Below are 18,734 nucleotides of genomic sequence, written 5' to 3' on the forward strand. Positions count from 1 at the left end.
AAGGTACCTCATTTTGGGCACTCTAAAACTGAATATATTCAAAACAATTGCAGTCATAATAAATAAATCAGAAAATTATGAGAGGTACTGGCCAATTCTTTTGCTCCCTCTAATAATGCTGGATTATCACTTAGAGTTATGTCATTAAAAAAACCCAATGAAGACAACAAGATGCTTCAGACATGATCAAGAAGTCAAAATAATTTTTTTTTAAACAGAGTTTTAAAAGGATGTCAAAAACACTAAACCCTCCTCTGCCCCAATATGCCATATCATCTAGTCTGGAAAAAGGAGGACTAAAAAGCATCCAGCCTTCTAAAAACCACCAACTGTCTCTAGCCTGGACAGGCAAGTGAGTAATTTACTCACTAACCAAAGGATTGGCAAAGGTCCTGCCATGACAGCAACCTTCTCCCTGCTCTGCATAGCCCGGCTCTCTACCTATCCCAGTCCTAACCTGCCGGAAAGGAGGAGCTTTGCTCTGTCCCTTCCTTATTTATAACTTGTTGAGAGCTGGGAGGGAGGGAGGGGTGAGCTCGCTGTGGTGCATCCTGCTGCCGCCTGCCCGTGCCAGCCTCGCAGTCAGCACCACAGATGCCTCCCGCGCAGCGCGGCGGCCGTCTCCGCGCCCTGGGCTTCCTCTGGCTGTGGGCACTGGTGGAAGCAAAGACCAGAACTTACTACCTCGGGATTGTGGAAGAGAATTGGGACTATGCACCATCTGGGAAAAATCTGATCACAGGGCAAAGCCTCTTAGAGGACAAGTAAGTGGCTGGGGGCTTGGGCAAGCTGGAGGTGTACCAACAATTCCAAAACAAAATTGGTTAATGTGGTAATTTTGCTGCAAATGTCTTAAGATGGCCTTTGCCTTGTTTTTATTCTGATGATGTTGCCATAGGTGGGAATTCAGTTTCAAGGCAAGAGTAGACTTTGATTGATTTCTCCTCCATTGTGGTTGATTAAGCAAGGTAATAGTTAGCATGTATTTGAAGAGGATGTTAATGAACTGATATTTGTCAAAAAAGCATCAGGTATGGGCTCAAAATCCCCTACCCGTATTTCATAGAGATGCAGGTATCCTTGGGACTTTGTATCAAAAAGCAAACTGCAACTTTGCTATAACCAAGTAGAGTCTTTGCAGTAAAACACAAACCCCTGTTTACTGGCATATTATGTAATTTTAAGTATTTCCCCTGATAAAATTTGGGTAACTTGGTAAGATATTATGAAATTCAGATGTGTATAGTACCTACAAATGGGATACAAGTCCCTATATCCATGCAATCTTTACAACTGTGAGGACTTCCATTTTGGAAATGTGTATGGATAGGTGCTTAGATGCAAAACAGTGAATGGTCAGACAGAATTCCTGGTGAGCTCTGAAACTGGAGAGTGTAGGTGAGCACTGTGATGGATCCTGCCTTGGCCAGTGAGACAGGTGTCTGTTCTCATGCCCACACGGTTGGGGCTGGCTGTGTGTTCCTCCCAGAGCAGGAGAGGTGGCCTGGATGTTCCATGGAGATGGCTCCAATGCCTGGTGCCTCTCTAAAGAATGATTTGGGTTGGAAGGGACCTTTAAAGGTGCTCTCGTTCACCTCCCCTACCATGGTCAGGGTCGTCTTCAGCTAGGTCAGGTAGCTCAGAGGCACATCCGAGCTGAATTTGAAAGCTTCCAAGGATGGGGCATCCACCACCTCTCTGAGCAATGTGTGCTGGTGTTGTACCCCCTTCATTATTAAAAACTTTTTTCTTACATCTGAATTTACTCTCTTTTTGTTGAAAACCATTGCTTCTTACATCATGGGATTCAAATGTGTGGGAATATTTTTAACATTTCATTGATATTTTTGACACACTAGAGGTATTTTGGGGATCCCTCCTCAGTGTCTAGGCTTGGGATTGGAGTGGGAGCTGTAAGGAAGTGAGGAGGTCCTGGTCTCTGTACCAGGTTTGGAGGCTCACTGGGAGCTAGATGCTGCCTCCCAGAAGCTAGAAATGGAAATGTACTCTCTGACTTTTCAGGAAATCCCAAGCAAGTCTGGACATGTCTCTAGTGGTAAGTAATTTCAGAATCACTCTCAGATGAATTTCATAAAATAAACTATTTTGTCACAAGAAGGAGATGAGAAAGAGTTTTATTTTTCAACACAAATTTATGCTTAAGCTTTTAATTGCTAGAGGTCCCAGATGGCATCCAAGTCAATAGCTATTACATTTATGGGTAGAATTAAGGTTAATAGTTTGCTCCCAGACCATGAAAACAAGCTTTACAGGAAAAATTGTTCTTAATTTATATTAAATGCCTGAATTTCTCACTTTCTTAACCTTTGTAGCAAAGGATAACTTCCTCCACTCAATAAACTAGAAGATCTCTTACAGATCTCTTACAGAGTAGTACAGCATTAACTGAAGAGCAGCTAATTATAAATCGACTTCAATGGAGAGATATTCAATAGAGAGATACCACAGAGAGATTGGAATCTGTTCTGTAAATTGTATTTTTGAGCCTGTGTGCACTTTGTGCTCTCTGAACATCAAGTGGCACATTTACTTTTAAGTTTGTGACATAAATGCAATTTTTTTTACTAAATGGCAACACAGGGATGGAGGATACCTTATGTCTTCAGACACCATGGCTATGTAATAATTACAGAATGCTAATTACAAAAGGTTTACCCACAGAGGATTTTAATCTAGACTACACATTCAAAGCTGGGGAGATGTCTGCCACAAACTCCCTACGTGCAAAATATTTAAGTGATTTTTGTTATTTTACTCTGCTTTTAAACCATATTGAATTGAGGCAGGATAAATTACTGTATTCTGGGATAATAGTGTCTGCATAGGCATGTGGTTAAATAGTGAACCAGAAATAGCTATTTTGACTATTCAGCTCTTTAGGATAATCTCTAATGTAAATTTAAAACAGTATAATAATGAGCTACTTTTCAGCTAATTAATTGGTTCCTACGGATATTATAAAAAAAGTAGTTCCAGAAGCAAAGTTCAAGGATCAGTTTCCAGGTGGGGATAGGAATGCCTTTCGAGCCATCTCTGTTCTGCAAGCAGCTACACTCAGGCTCGCTGAGCCAAGCACTTCTCACCTTGTGAAGCATCCTCACAGCACCCATCTGATGGGGCACTATCCCAGTTTTATTGAGAGCGAAGTGAAGATAAAGAGGCTGCAGACAAGCTGATTACCTTTAAAATAATTGGTGCATACACAAAAAGGAATGTTCCCTTTGATTCCAGCTTGTCCACAGAGATATAATCAAAACCACTTATTCCTCAGTACTCAATGAAACTCCTGAATTAGCAAGTGTGCAATGGAAAGTGTTACATTACCTGGATCAGATAGAGATATTTAAGAGATGATTTTCAATGTTGCTTGCCAAAGTCAATAACAACTTCCTCAACGTTTAGTTTTCAGTAATAAAGAAGATAAAGGGGTTTTGGTAGATGAAGCATGGAGCTAGAAACCAGATTCTGGCACTAGAGACAGCTATGCTGCTCAGTTCCTGCTGTGCTGGTGCTGAGCGAGCTGCCTCTGGAGCCAGGAATCCTAGTGCTGCATCAGAACCTGCCTGGGTGTGAGCTGAAAAGACTGCCTCTCATCAGAGCTGATTAGCCCAAATGAGCCCTGTCTTAGCAGAATTATTCTGCTTGGATGATAATTTTTTATTATGCCTTGCCTTACTGCAGTGCTCCAGAGCCAGCCTGCTGCTTGGACAGAATAAGTATCTTGCTGGACATCAGTAATTGTAAAGCAAAAAGACTAATGAGGCTGTTCACCTCTTCCCTTTGTCTTGTCTAAGCTTGAGGCCTCAAGCTGTTCTACTGGCTCTCATAATTTGGAGTATTGTGAGTAAAACCAAGACATTTCACTCTCTGTTCTCTCTTCAGAAATTAAACTTACAATTTTTGGAGCACATAAGGCTTTGGAAATCGCAGGTCCGGGTTACGGCCACTGAGCATAGGTGAGCTGGGAAGGTGGTCAGTGTCCCTCCCCACCTGACATAATTGCTGGGAGAGCTGACATCACTAAACCAAGCTGGACTGGACACACAGGGTGCAAGTGCTCTCAGTGCTGCTGGTTGTGCTGCAGATCCCAGAGAGATTTTGTGAGTTAGGGCATGGGTATTGCTGCTGCAGGAGGGTGAGCCTGGATGTTTTCTGCTTTCTTTAATGGTCACATGGAAAATGGCCCTTCAAGAGGAAAATATACCTAAGTGTTGTGGTTTGACATCCACCAGTTATTCTTTCCTCATTGTAGCTCAGCCCCCAGGATTAAAGTTTAGTTGATAATCCCTTGAATTTACCTTGATACGAGTTTATATGATGGATGCTTAAATCTTGCTCTGCTGGTGGTAGATGTTAGTAGGTTTTGCCTGATGGAGCAGCTCTTCTTTTTAGGCCACCAATCCTACATTTATTTATCTGGGCCAAGTCTTGCACCCACCAACACTAACGGGTGTTTTTTGTTAGCACAGCATCAAACACAGTTTGTGCAATTTGCCTGTGAGGAGATCCCACCCAGAGAAATGACGGTGAAACTGTCGTCACAGATGCTACACTAATGGCTGAGTCATTATGAGGCCAAATAACCCAATTGCAACAGCAGAGATGATCATTGTGGGAAGGGTCAACATCAAAAGGGTATTTTGAGGTGAAATCCTGGCTCTAATGAAGCCTGAGAGGAGCTTGGTTACTGACTTCAGGGGCAAGTTTATTGTAGGAGCGAAGCCATCATACCACACCAGAGACACCTCAGAGCCTCATCTAAGATTTCATGGATTTTATTGACCTCTGTGGCTCATGTGGGTCAGAAAAAGCCTAAAAACATCCTTTGAGGGCTTTGTGTCTCTGTCTTTTGAGGACACTCAACTTTGTTGTTCGACGCTTTGTGGTCAGGGAGCCATTTAGAAAGGTGAGTTGGCACCACTGGTCCCCCTTCCCTGGCCATCCCTCAAGGACAGACATTGCACTGGCCTGGGCGTGGGAGTCATGGTTTCTTGGAGGTTATTTTGAACAGGCTATGTGACCCAGGGGTTAAAACAATTGTAGTAGTCTGAAGCCCTCTCCTGGCACTGTCCTGGTTTACTTCAGCCTCAGGAACTTTGATGAAATAAAATGGTTATAAACCCAAACCCAGAGCATGTAAAGAGGGTAGAGAGTAAGGAAGGTTTCACCATCTACAGATTTTAGGGAATAAACCTATAAAGATGGTTGTTTAAACCAGAATGATGGCTATGAGTGTAAAGTCTATGGGACTTTAATGGAACAACAACAATTTTGCATTTGTGTGCATTTGCATCCAGGAGTGTACAGCAGCTATTGGGAATGTTCACCACAGGAGAAAATTTGGGACACCCCATCTAGTAGTTATCCTGAGTGCTGGGTGTCCCCCCATTTCTTACTGCTCACTGTAACACAGTGCTCATGTAAGCCCCTCTTGGAAAACATAACCTCTCTTAGGCCATAGCCTTCAGATCGAAGGTAACACAAACACAGTAAAAATTATGGCAAAACATGTCTTCTGTGTGATAAAAGAAATAGGTGTACAAATTACATTTCACACATGGACCTACCTGGAAATGACCAATTGTCTGCATGTCTAGTCTTGATTTGAAGTGGAATCTATGTGACACTCTTGCTTTACTCTTTCCTTCTGTGGAAGAGTTGTACTGCTTGTCATTGCAGTGAACTGGATGTCTATAACTATGCTTGCACTTATTTTAAAGAACTAGAGTTTATTCCCTGTTAATAATTCACTGTTCCACTCAGGTGCATTTCCAACTTTTCTTGGAGCTTTGGAAGTGCTGAGAGGGGTCAAGCCCCAAAATGCAATCAGACACAAAAATGAAGGGAGGATTTACATGTCTTTCTTAGTCAGAACAAGACTTTTTATGTCGATTTGCAAACCTGCTTATCTCTATATGTAACCTCAGGACTGGCCTGACTGCAGGAGATGAAAGGGAATTCAGGAAGTTTGCATGAATGCTGCCCCAGAGGATGGAGTATTCCCCTTTACTGTAGGAAGAAAGGCTGTCTGAGCATCATGACTTTATGGACATGAAGTGCAGGCTGACAACTGAGTTGGAGGGAAATAGTTAAAATTTAGAGGAGCAGCTCTTACATCTGTAGATCAGAAAGATGGAAGAGGTTCAGACAGCACCATCACAAAGCCATCAGGGGGATGAAGCAGTTTGAAGTGAGCAAGCGAATATGCAGTGGCAGGGAGAAGCTTTGTCTTCTTGTGACAAAAGAGGAATGACATATAAGAAACATTTTGGCAGTCAGTCCAGTGTGGATATTCCTTCTGCAAAAGGACTTTAGGCGTTGTAATGTGACGTGCAGCAACACTTGTAGAGGCATGGAGCTACCAGCTACTTGGGAAGGCTGAGGTGGGCCCCCAAAATCCTCCTGGATGAAATGGGACAGCCTGGGCACCTAGAATGGGACTCAGAATAACCTGAGTGTAACCTGAGTGTTTTCAGGTACTGAGGGCAACCAAAAGGATGTGCTGAAAATATATCACTGTACACACAGATCACCTACACTGTGACTGGCTGCAGCTGATACCCACTGCACCCATTTGAATAGTCCTCCTTTCAGAAAGCTAACACTAAAAGACTTCTTTTCCTGACTTCTAGATGGCTTTAAGTAGGAGGCAAGCACAGATCCAGATATTATAGCATAGTTTTAGACACTGAGACTTTCTCAGTGCCTAAGTCTAGAGGGTTTTCTCACAGTAATTTCTTGAACTTTGATAACTGGCTGTCTTTTGAGATCACAATCTATGTATTAAAGGGGGCTAGGCTCATGTAAAGCATTTAACAAAGCCTGACTAAGAAGTGCATTTTTCTGGGGTACAATTCTCTGTCAGAAGAGACAGTGTATCCCAGGGGTGTTATGAGAGAGTGTGCAGTGTTGTCTGGACATAAAGACACTGTGATCATGACAAAAGCATGGTGCCACTGCATCAAAATATTTGGTGGCTGGTGAAATTGGAAAAAAAAACCTGAGGAAAAATATCTCCTGAAAATAGGGACTTTCTGAAAAAAATGGATTTGAAATTTTTCTAGAAAAAATTTCTTACAAACTATTTAAAAAAATCAATTCGTAATTCAAATTAGGACATAGCCATGTGAATACATTGCCATCAGGTAAGGGAGCATGTGCATTTACACTGCACTCCTACTGACACCACCTCCTACTCTGTGGTAAACACTCTGGTAGCTGCTCTTCCCCAGGCAATATAAGGTATCTTCTCCGTGGTGAATGTGGTGTGACTTGCCAGGTCTTGCTATGTCTACAGACTACAGACCTGCTAATTCACTCAAAATTCAAATTTCCTGGAAACTCATTCCTTAACCCTGGTTTTGGGATGTATTTATCTGGCATACACTATTCTGTGAAGAAGCAGAATGAGAAGCTTCTGTCCCTTCCCCCCCATCCTACCCCACTGTTTCTGCCCCAGCAATATTGGCAATGTTTTAATTGCTGCAAAAACTTGTGGCTTCTTATAAAGTGCACATTTCAAATGAAAAAATGTACTTTTTGGAGGCTTTTATATCTGGATCACGTCAGGGGTCTGTTTTAGACAGTGATCATGGAGGTGTAATGACGACAAATAGGGGGCTGTTGTGTGCTATGGTGTCATAGAAATCACAGAATCATAGAAAGGTTTGGGTAGAGGGAGAAGTGGATGTTGAGGTGAAGAACTTAAAGCAAATAATGCATTTCAACTTATGTGACATGCTCCACTTTGGTTGCTTGCACTTCACAAAAGAATCTAAAGGAAATGGGTGAAGCAAGTGAACTGACCAGTCAAAGTCTCACAATAAATATGAAATTGCTTTATTTCTGCCAGGGATACTTCAGGAAAATTTAGTTAAACTTTTTGATGGGTTTTTTAGGAAGCATGAAAGTCCAATGAATCTTCAGGGGATGAAAAAACTCATGGTCAATTATGGTGAAATTGGTCATACAATCCCCTGCTTGCTGCGTAGCAAAGGGTTTAATTTCTGCCTTCATTGAGTGTTATAATTAGGGATGAAGGTTGTGTATCATATTTACCAGCTGTAACATGGACAGAATTAAAAATGGATTTATATCATCACAGATAGAATTAACTGGGTCATCAGTATGTTGTTTTAGTTAAAAGGGCAAAATTCATTCCCAGTTATGTAAGAAATATTGACTGAGAACATCTCTGGCCCTAGCTGGAATATTACTTGCCTATTGTGTGAATTCTTTTGTTCAGACTTCAACAGAGATAGAGAAATATTTGCTTTCAAAAGAGACCTTTGCATAAGATTTGTGGCATAAAGAGTGTCAGTGTGCTTGGTTTGTCCAGAAGAAGGGTAGGAGGCAATTTAGTCAATTAATTAAAACTCATGCAAGTGTCTGCATAAAAAAGGAGTTTCTGATGGCGTGTGGCTCCTTTGATCTGAGAGAGAGAACTTGACTGGAACCAGTGGTTGGAGTGTGGAGCTGGATGATATTAGACTGCAAAAGCAATTTAGACTTCGAAGGGAGCAGGTATTTAAAAGTTATGCTAACCACTGACCATATGGTGGGTTCTCCATCACTTGAAGTTGCTATAAACATAGACTCTGGAATGCGGAAGTTATACATTTCATGCAAAACACATTTAATGCTACTCTTCCAGGGAGTCAAGCTGGTTGATTAGAATCTCTCTTATTGGCTTTTGAAAAACCTTAATTTGGTTTTATTTTCCTTCTGAACAGTCATGTTTTCAGAGCTGATGTTTCAAACCTCCAAAAGAAGGAGAAGCTGTTAAAATTGAGCAGCTGGAGGCTTGAGTGGCTGGTCCTCAATGAAGGCTTGGAGCAACAGTGCTAATGACTGGACCTGCAAGCGGGATGGTTGTTACTGTACAGAAAGGGGTTTAGGGCCCTGATGTACTCCTGAGCTTTAATTCAATTCCACCAGCCATGAGATGTGTCCCAGGGAACTATTTATCTGCACTGCAAGCACCAGTTATTTGATCAGTTCTTAAGATGGGTTTACTGTCTCTCAAATTTTCCCTTCCCGACACCAGGTTTGCAAGTGTGTATACAACCAGAGGGGCCAACCGGATAGGACGTGTGTACAAAAAGGCTCTTTTTAGGCAATTCACAGATGACACTTACTCTCAGGAGATCCCCAAAGCAGAATGGCTGGGGTTCCTTGGCCCAGTCCTGAAGGCAGAAGAAGAGGATGTCTTTATCATCCATCTGAAAAACTTTGGTTCCCGTCCATACTCTGTGCACCCACATGGGGTCTTCTATGACAAGGACTCTGAAGGTAAAACCTGGCTTGCCTTTTCCTCTCCTTTTCCCTGGAGTAACTAATATCATGGCTACAAGTCTGTCCCAGTATTTATTGTCATTGACATTGACATCAGAGGACTTTAGATTACCCTCTCATAAACTCATCAGTAATTGCAGCTGATGACTAAAACCAGGAACAGCCGCATCTCAAAACTTTTTGCCACGAACTTTCAACACCTGGGATAAACCCAGTACTGAAACAGGTTAGATGGGTCTTTTTGCCTGAATTATTCTTCTGAATCATAACTCACCAAAACATCTTCCTTCCTTCCTTCTGCCTCTAGTTTATTTGAACAGATGGAGTTCTTGCAACTAAATGTTTTCCCCTCTTTTAGCCTATACCAGACATGATCTAATTTTCAGAATCCCAGACCTATGCATGTGTATTTTTGTTAGAGGATTGTGTGGATGTGCCTACAGTCAGTATTCTCATCCGTTTCCTGTGAAAAAATACACACTGTTAGATAACAAAATTCTAGATGACTGATAAGAGTGAAGAGACTAGGAAGAAATGGAGCCTGTAAATGCATTTTAAAGGCTTATCTACCAATAAAAAATGGATTTTAACTCCCAATATATTTGTGGTGAGATTGACAGAAATTCTGAGTTTTTTCAAAATTTCTCAACGATTCTGTATTTGTGAATGCTGCTATTATTTTATAAATACAAGTTAAAATAGAATAAATTGCACGTTTATTTAACAAAAGCAACTAGGGGATGGCTAAAGTCTTCCTTTTTCCTTTTTATGTATTAGGAGCACTTTATCCAGATGGAACTGGCGGTAAAAGCAAAGAGGACGACTTTGTTGTTCCCGGTGGAAATTACACATACACATGGCCAGTAAGGAAAGATTATTCCCCAACTTTGGCAGACTCAAACTGCTTGACTTGGATTTACCATTCTCACATTGACACACCAAGAGATATTGCATCTGGTTTAATTGGGCCTCTGCTGGTGTGTAAAAAAGGTACTGAGCTAGAAACACTGATAGAGCAAGCCCCTCTGCCAAGCTTGGCATCTTAACAGTCATTTTTGCTTACAGGTTTAAGCATGATGGTCTAGAGTCTATCCCTACATAGCCCATAAAAAGGGGCAAGGAATAGATGGGCCATTCCAGGAGCATCCCAGGGTAGGTATTGTAGCTCTGGGACACCCCCCTTCCTGCTCCCCTTTGGCTTCAGATAGATTTTCCTCGGCTGGTGGAGGGACTGCAGCACGCTCTGTGACCAACCCGTCGTGGCCGAGATCAAAAATAAGTATTCCCAAACTGGGGAAGTTTCAGCATGAACAAAGGACTTACTGCTCAGGAAATCAAATTAGAGTTGGGTGGGTGAATTTGGCATTAGCATGTACATATTTGAAAGCACGATCTTTGTCATTTTTTCCACATAGAGTATGTATTTATTTTTGTTTACAAGTTATATCTCACAACCTTATGAGGATGTGCATGGAACAGCCTGTCCTGAATATTTTATAGCATGCTAATGTTGTGCTGGAGCCATCATGAACCAGCCCTCTCCCCTTCATCAGCTGAGTCGTTGCCACTTCTTCCCCTGGGCACGTAACTCTGCCACCTCTTTTCAGTAACTCCCGGAGTACAAAATCAGCCCTGATTTCATATGCAGTACTTCTAAGTGAAGCAGGTTCTAACTATGAAGAAGAAAAAGACTTTAATGTGGAAAGGACAGGCCTGGTTTGCAGCTTAACTCACACAATGATAATGTCTCAGAATTACATTCTCCTCAAGAGCCTTTGAAATCCACAGAACTGAATATGTGACACTGAGCTGATAACTACAAGATAACACATGAAGCTAGGAGACAGCATATTCCAAACAATCCTAGCCTGAAAGGCCAGATTATCTCCATGTTTGGCCTTGAATTCATGAAGGAGGATGCCTACATGATGTAGTCTCCAGCTGGCGGTGGTGGACACAGGACTGAGAGCAAGACTCTGAGCTTCCTCCCAGAGAAGGCAGAGGAAAGGAAAGTTTTCATGGGATCAGTGACAGACTGATTGCAATGAAGTCTACACCTGCCAGTGGGTGATAACAGACTACTCAGTATCACCAGTCCTATGGTCTCAGGTTGCTCCCCAAATAGATATGGGGATAATGATGTTGAACTTAGCTGGAAAAAATTCTGTTCATCCTGTCTTCAGCCTTTTTAAATTTAAGTATCTAGTCCTAGATAACTCTCCTGGATTCCTTGTCAGTCTGTGGAGAGTGAGCCACATTTAGAGGGCCACTCTGGGGGTGTGGTTGAGCATTCACTTCAGTGCAACAGAAATGCAGGCTACCACTCATCACTCCTTAATTCCTGGTAAAAAAACCCATGAGTCACTGGTTTCTGGATAGATCCAGCTCATGACCTGGCTCACTGTGCAGGAACACAGATGCTAACCGACACTGACTAAGGGACAGCGTTGGGTGTAATGACCCAAGGAGTGGGGAAATGGGACAACAGATATTTGCACGTGCTTGTGCTCATGTCAGACCAAAGAGATACTGAACTGGTATCAGCTTGACTGAGCTTAGCTTTGCTTTCTGGAGGCATTCATCTGTTCAAAGTCTGATGGAGGGGGGTCAAAATGCCTTAGAAGAGCAAAATGGGTGAAATTCATCCTGCCCTGCAGACTGTGAGCAATGAACTGTATTTCTTGAGTGTGCCAAGGTTATTGTCATTTTTAAATTCAATCCCATCCCAGGCTTTTTTTATCACTTTCCTTTTCGTTTGCAATTTAGGAACTGCAGATGAGACCAGAATAGAAGGGACTGGTGCTGCTAATGCTTTTGCCCTGATGTTTAGCATTGTAGATGAAAACTTCAGCTGGTACCTCGATGAGAATATAAACACCTTCTGCTTAGAACCAGACACAGTTAACAAAGAGGATGAAGGTTTCCAGACCAGCAACCGAATGCATGGTGAGGAGGACTTTTGAGTAAATGGTGACCTACAGCAGTGACCAGGCTCTTTTCAATTCACTAGGACTCTCTGTCACCTGTGATGTCTCTCCTTTATCTGGGTCAGCAAGGAATGGGTCAGAATGTTGAAGTACTGTATTGATAAAAACCTCTCCCCAAAAACAGCATGACACTTGCAGAAAGGAGATTTGGCTTTCATGCCCAGCTCTGACATTTGTTTAACATTTTATCTTAGGCAACAGATTTTTGTCCAGCTGCGAAAAGAGCAAAGAAAGTTGCAGAGCAATTTGAGGTGTGTGTATTGAAAGAATTCTCAAAAGGCTTGTGGGTGGTTGGCTGGCTGGTATAACCACTCCTGCCCTTCAGAGATATACTGTCCAATGGTACTTTGCGTCATTTGGACATTTGGTGTAAGAAGTTGATTCCAGATATTTCTGTATATTTTGTTTGTTCCAGGGAGCCTAGGAAATAAAATATTTTGCAAAAGATGAGTCTCATTCTCCTAGCGTCCACATATATTATCAGATGTAGAAGCTAAGGAAGACAGAGCTGGCTTCACTGATTTGGCTGATAAAATTTTCAAATCTAAATTGCTTGAGCCTGGCATATAATGGTATATTTATGATGTAGGACAAGAGGAAATAGATTTCAGCCATTCTAAATAGCTGCAGAACAAGTTAACTTCATTATCAGACCTTTTTGGTGATGACTTTGCCTTTGCAACATTTCAATATTACCCAGGATGTTTTTCACAGACGCAGACAGAGAATTTGGGGCATTTGATCATACAGAGCAGTAAGACATATGTTCAAAATGCTACTCCTTAGAAATGGGACCAGAGGCACTTTTTTTCCACCTCTCATAAAGTCTCATGCTTTTGTTTTTAGCTATTAACGGTTATATATATGGCAATCTCCCCGGCTTGGAGATGTGTGCTGACACTTCCATGTCCTGGCACTTGTTTGGCATGGGGAGCGAGATAGACATCCACGCTGCTTACTTCTACGGGCACACATTCACCAGCAGAGACCAGAGAGCAGACGTGATTGGTCTCTTCCCAGCGACGTTCATCACGGCGGAGATGACTCCTGGCAGCCCCGGGAGGTGGCTGATAACCTGCCAGGTCAATGAGCACCTACGAGGTACGTGGCCATAGACCTCCCTCATCAGCCTCTGTTTTGTTTGGAAGAGAAAATGTTTGGGGAGATGTTTCCAGGGGAAGCAGGATTTGACACGTTTTTTGTGTCACTTTGGAGCAATTTGCAACAGTTTCACCAGATAAACATCATGATCGTGAGTTTAGTCACCAGAAATGATACGGGTTGGGCCAAATCTTCAGCTAGTATGAATGACTGGCCATGTAACTCATGTGAGGAAGACTTGCTAGACCCAGTACTGTCACCACAATTCCTAGGTAAACCTGAGATTTTGATGAGCAATGAGAGGAGCTTTCAACACCAATTTTTCAACAGAGGTTTTTTTGTTGTAGATAAGTACTTACACACAAAAAAATTCACGCCAGCTGAACACTTAATAGCATTTTACTTTATGGAAATCAAGCAAACTTGGCAGTGTTTTCAGAACAATTATGTGAAGGAATTTGATGGTGATGTTGTGATATTTGTGTGGTGCAAGTCCTCAAAAGCGTGTATCATAAACTAGGTGTCATGGCAGCAGGCAATGTGTAATTATCACAGCAGAGATGAGTTGGGAGAATTTTTACACATTGATTCCAGTGGGGTTTGCATCAGGCAAAACAGACTTGATTCTGGCAAGCAACAAATACCTTCAGCAGAAATAACCAGTCTGTATTTCAGTGGAAGTCAGGGGGAGATGATGCTATTTGGCAGATATCTGGAGGTACTCTGACCTCCAAAATCATTCTATCATCATTATGCAGATTAAGAAATTGAGTAAATAAGTCCACTAAAGAGTGTTGTTGATGTCCATGGGTTTCACCTATTGCATAAAGTGTACCACCTTGCAAAGGAAGAGTCTTGGTATCTGGCCCGTTGTAGGCAGAAAATGTATTCTGAGATAGAAATTTACTGTAGTAATTGCTTCCAATCCATGTAGCACCCAGAGAGTTTTGAATGTACATTTGTGTCGATGAGATTGCCGACTCTGCAGGTGGTCAGGGACTGTCTCCAGACTCTTTCTTCTCCCAGGTGGCATGGAGGCTCTATATGATGTTCAGATCTGCCAGAAAAACCTGTCTCACTCTTCACCAATCAGTCACAAGAGAAGATATTACATTGCTGCTGAAGAAGTGCTCTGGAATTACGGACCTGACGGTTATGATAAATTCACTGGGCAGGGTTTGAACGCCACTGGCAGGTAAGATTTCTTGTCAACTCCCATTGTGCTTTAATTTTAGGAGTCTGTGTGCCACTGCCACAGTGATTCACATGGGCTAGGTCCTGCACTGTCATTACTTTTAATTGAAAGGGGCAGGGAGAAATGGATTTAAACAGCCTTGTCAGGAAGCTAGATGCATAACTGTGATGCTTCAAGGTGCCTTCTGGAAGCACTTATCTTACTCCATTAAATCCATGGGGAAAGTGAGGCATGCCAAGTTCAACACAGTTAATGACCCATCATTGAGACTCTTCAGCCAGCTTTCACACTTACAATCAGTGCAATTCAGAGGTGCCACAGTGTCAGAATTTCCCCCCCCCACCCCCGATTTTGTTGGAGACAAATTTCATTATAGTGTCTCCCAGAAAAGCCAACAATTATTAAACTCACATTGTGCACAGCTCTTGCCTAAGGTAAGTTGATTTAGATGTCTACCTAAGGAAATCAGGGTTAAACATAAAAGTCTAATGTACAATGAATGCTCATTTGTTGGCTAATTCAAACCAGTAATGCCTTTCTTTGTGTGCTAGAAAAGTGTATGCAGATTAGTTATTTGGGGGGGGGGTCATTTCCCCTATGTCTGGAGTAATAACTTTATCTGAAATGAAGGGTTCTCCTTGAACTTTCCAATTAATTTAACCAGTCTGATTTGCTAATTCCACAGTGAATCTGCAACATATTTCACACAAGGGACGGACAGAATAGGAGGGCAATACTGGAAAGTTCGCTACGTGGGATACACTGACGCAACATTCAGTAAGAAGACTTGGTCAGAGGACATGAAGCACATGGGAATACTTGGTACAGTGAATATTTTCATCTCCTGTCATTACATCATGTTTGAATGCAGTACCATCTGGACTGAAAGGGGAATTCTGTGCAAGCAGCTCTCTCTTCTTTTGGTGGAAATTTTCTGGAGAGCAGTCCTTCTAATACCTTCCCTCTGTTTTTTAAGGCCCTGTTATAAAAGCTGAAGTGGGAGATACAGTGCTGGTTACTTTTGCCAACAAAGCCAGAAGAAGCTATAGCATTATGGCCCATGGTGTAAGCTTCAGCAAGCTGTCAGAAGGTGCTCCCTACTTAGATGGTAAGTTTTGGCTGTATTACTGGATCGTAACCTCTAGAATGCTTGAGCCCAAAAACCTGCTGGTGAGCTGTGCAGGTTTGCCCTTTTGTGGATCCTAAGACACAGAAAGGATGATTTGATCAGTTTGCATCTACCCTTCATGCCATAATCAATGAGACTCCACAGTCTGCAAATGTGATAGTTCTTCTCCTTGGATATATGCCAGACAAGATATCTAAAACTAGATGAGGTCAGTGCTGAACAAAAGTCACAAGCACAATCCAATTTCTATTAATTGTTATCTAATATTGCTCCATTTCAAGGAGTGGTTCTCCTCTGGACACACTCCAGAATTATGACTCTTAGGATTTGTCATGATGGCCCTGCTGAATCTTTGGCTATAGCTATCCACATGTTCTCAGTTGCATCACTCCCAGTTCTCTAATCCAGGCTAGCCATTGCCCATGCTTTACTGTCAGGATTGTCAGTTTCAAAGGTAGCTTTTATCTGATTTCCCTGGAACATATATAAAGCAGTGATAATCCTTATTAATTCTCATAAATACATAAATGCTGAAATGGAGCATTTATGAAATTCTTCCTCATTTTGTGCAAGAACAAGATCTTATAGTCTAAGTTTAATTATTAAATGTTAAATATCATGTTCATTGGTAGGCAGCTTTTATAGTCAGTGACAAGAAGACCCTCTGGAGATGTGATTCTGTCTCTACCAACCACTGAAGTCTAGAGTTTGAGTTAGGGACTAAGCTTGAGATGGCCCAGTTAAGGTGAGATGAATCCTATTCATAGCATCTACAGAGATAATGCTGTGGTCTCTGACAAAGTGCATTTTCAGCACTGAAAAGGAACGTAGTTTTCTTGTTGCCTAAATTGCTTTGTTTCCACTACAACGCATCAAAAGAAACTCATGGGACATAATCCCATAAAATTGTGCTGAGAGAGAATTAGGTCAACATGTAAAACTCATCATACAATAGGATCAATGCAAAAGGCTTTATTAAATTGTTGTCTCTTGTTCCCAACCTTGTAACTCAACAAATTCGCCGGGAGGCAAAACATAAAAAAGCAACTGGCTTGAGTTCAGCCTTGAAGTTATCTGCACAGATCCTAATGCCAGCCATGTCAGAGATAACTCTCCAATGGAAGTGCAGCTCCCTGCTTGCAAAACTGTTGTCATTTCATTATCAGTCCCTGGTAGCAGTGCCCTTCAGCACCGCACACTTGAGTGCGTAGCAAAATCAACCCAAAACCTACAATTCAGCAGCCTGATGAGCTGGCACACCTCTGGGTCTTTGGAGAGAAACCTGACTCCAGATTTATCAATAATCTGTCTGCTCCTTCTTCTTTCCTTTTAACTCTTGTGAATTTCCATTACATCTATCTACAGATATATACGTGCAGAAGTCCTGTAGGCATACATTCAGAGCCTGTAACTTTATGCTGAGGATAAATAATTTTTCAGAGGTTGTGCATTGTCTAAGTACGGCTTACTCTTGTGAAAATACAGTAAATACAAATACTTACATCTAGAGATATCTGCAGATATTTGGGGTTTTTTTTCAGTGCTCTCAGGAAATACCCTCACATGTTGCATTTGGCACTTCTCAGTTTCAGAGGGCTCTTGACTCCAAGTCGATGTTTGCCTCATTGAGGACTGTTGCGGGAAGAACCCAGTAATATTGGATACTGTGGAAGCTATAGACTATTTTCTATTGCAGTTTGCAGCAAATAGCTGTGCTCAGATGTAATACTGCTATTTTCACTTGTGTCTAAGTTTCTAAGATTTTCTTGGAGTACTAGAGACTGAGTGTGCTGAGAAAATATAGACAATGCGTGCTTAAGTGTCAAAGACAATCTAAATCCACCCTTTGCATAGCAGCAGACAATGGCCCAAATCCTTTAAAAATAGCCTCCAACACAGAACAATATCATCCACTCTGGAGGTGCTGACAGAGGCTCCTGTGCATTGCTATAAAATCAAAAAGAAACAATTACCAGGATCGCATTTGTTTTGAATTTCTAAAGAGCCACAGCTCCAGCTCCCTCTGCTCACTAATGTAATTGATTTGTTGGTGCTTAATGAAAAGCAGAGTCTGAGTTTGTGCCACAGATGAATTCCATGATAGGGCAGGTAAGTTACAAACATTAGAGGAAGCCATTTAAGCACCAGGATGAGCTCTGCATGTCTTGTCTGATTGAATCCAGATAATCCAATGTAGCGTCGGAAGGTGTCTGAGTGGAGCAGCTGAACTTGTTCTGCGAGGAATTGGCTTGGTTGTCTCCATGGCACAGGGCTCGAGTGAGATGTTCCCATGGCACATCTGCCCAAACTATGGGATGGTGCTTGAGCTGTGGTAGCAAGGGGAGCTTCTCCACAGAAGCTTCTTCCATCTAACTCTTGCAGTCAGGAAGACAAAGCCTTCCTGTAATCTTGGTGCACCTCCACTTTGTCTCTCCAGGCTACCTGAAGCCAGGAGCCCACGTCAAGCCAGGTGAAACTTTCACGTACAAATGGAGGGTGCCTGAAAATGGAGGCCCAACAGAGAGTGACCCCCCGTGCCTGACCTACCTGTACTACTCAGCCACTGATGCTGTCAAGGACACCAACTCTGGCCTCGTGGGACCTTTGCTGGTCTGTCGGAAGAACACCCTGAATCATGACGGGACACAGGTGCCCAGCGAGAATATCTGCTTGTCCCTAAGAACAGGGTGGTGCACTGGGGGTTCCCATACAGGCAGTTTGCCCAGATCCCAGCTCCTTTTACAGAGATTAAACAAATGTTACTCCTCAGGGTAAAAGCTGATCTAAGGAGATGGTTAAGAAGACAAAATCACCATTCCCTAATAGGCTCTTCCCTAGCTTTTCTGTCTTTTGCATGCAAATAATAACTCTTTTCACACCCCATAATGGACACTCTATTTATCCTTCTGGCTGATGAAAAGGCTCCAATTCCTGTCTCTATGCAGACTTAGTAAGAAGGTGGCTTCAGGGAAAAGAAAGCTTTGTTATAAAAACCTATTCATTTTTA

The 18,734-nt window shown here is 42.2% G+C and overlaps 1 protein-coding gene across 3 annotated transcripts in view; it reads left to right on the top strand.

The window, feature by feature from the left end:
- Positions 1-527: 527 nt before the first annotated feature.
- The window catches only part of HEPHL1 (hephaestin like 1), a 33,433-nt gene continuing 15,226 nt past the window's right edge, over positions 528-18,734 (top strand). For 2 of the 3 annotated variants that reach the window (XM_059838564.1, XM_059838565.1), the window contains exons 1-9: positions 528-764; positions 9,068-9,312; positions 10,093-10,305; positions 12,082-12,261; positions 13,149-13,403; positions 14,430-14,598; positions 15,284-15,420; positions 15,575-15,706; positions 18,165-18,376. In XM_059838564.1, the coding sequence (XP_059694547.1) occupies positions 595-764; positions 9,068-9,312; positions 10,093-10,305; positions 12,082-12,261; positions 13,149-13,403; positions 14,430-14,598; positions 15,284-15,420; positions 15,575-15,706; positions 18,165-18,376 (1,713 nt within the window). In that variant the 5' untranslated portion in view covers positions 528-594. Of the gene's footprint in view, positions 765-9,067; positions 9,313-10,092; positions 10,306-10,380; positions 10,468-12,081; positions 12,262-13,148; positions 13,404-14,429; positions 14,599-15,283; positions 15,421-15,574; positions 15,707-18,164; positions 18,377-18,734 lie in introns of those variants that run through there. The other variant, XM_059838566.1, reaches the window with a different exon arrangement.

This window comes from Haemorhous mexicanus, chromosome 2, assembly GCF_027477595.1.
Source record: "Haemorhous mexicanus isolate bHaeMex1 chromosome 2, bHaeMex1.pri, whole genome shotgun sequence".
In the NCBI taxonomy this organism is placed as follows: Eukaryota; Metazoa; Chordata; class Aves; order Passeriformes; family Fringillidae; genus Haemorhous; species Haemorhous mexicanus.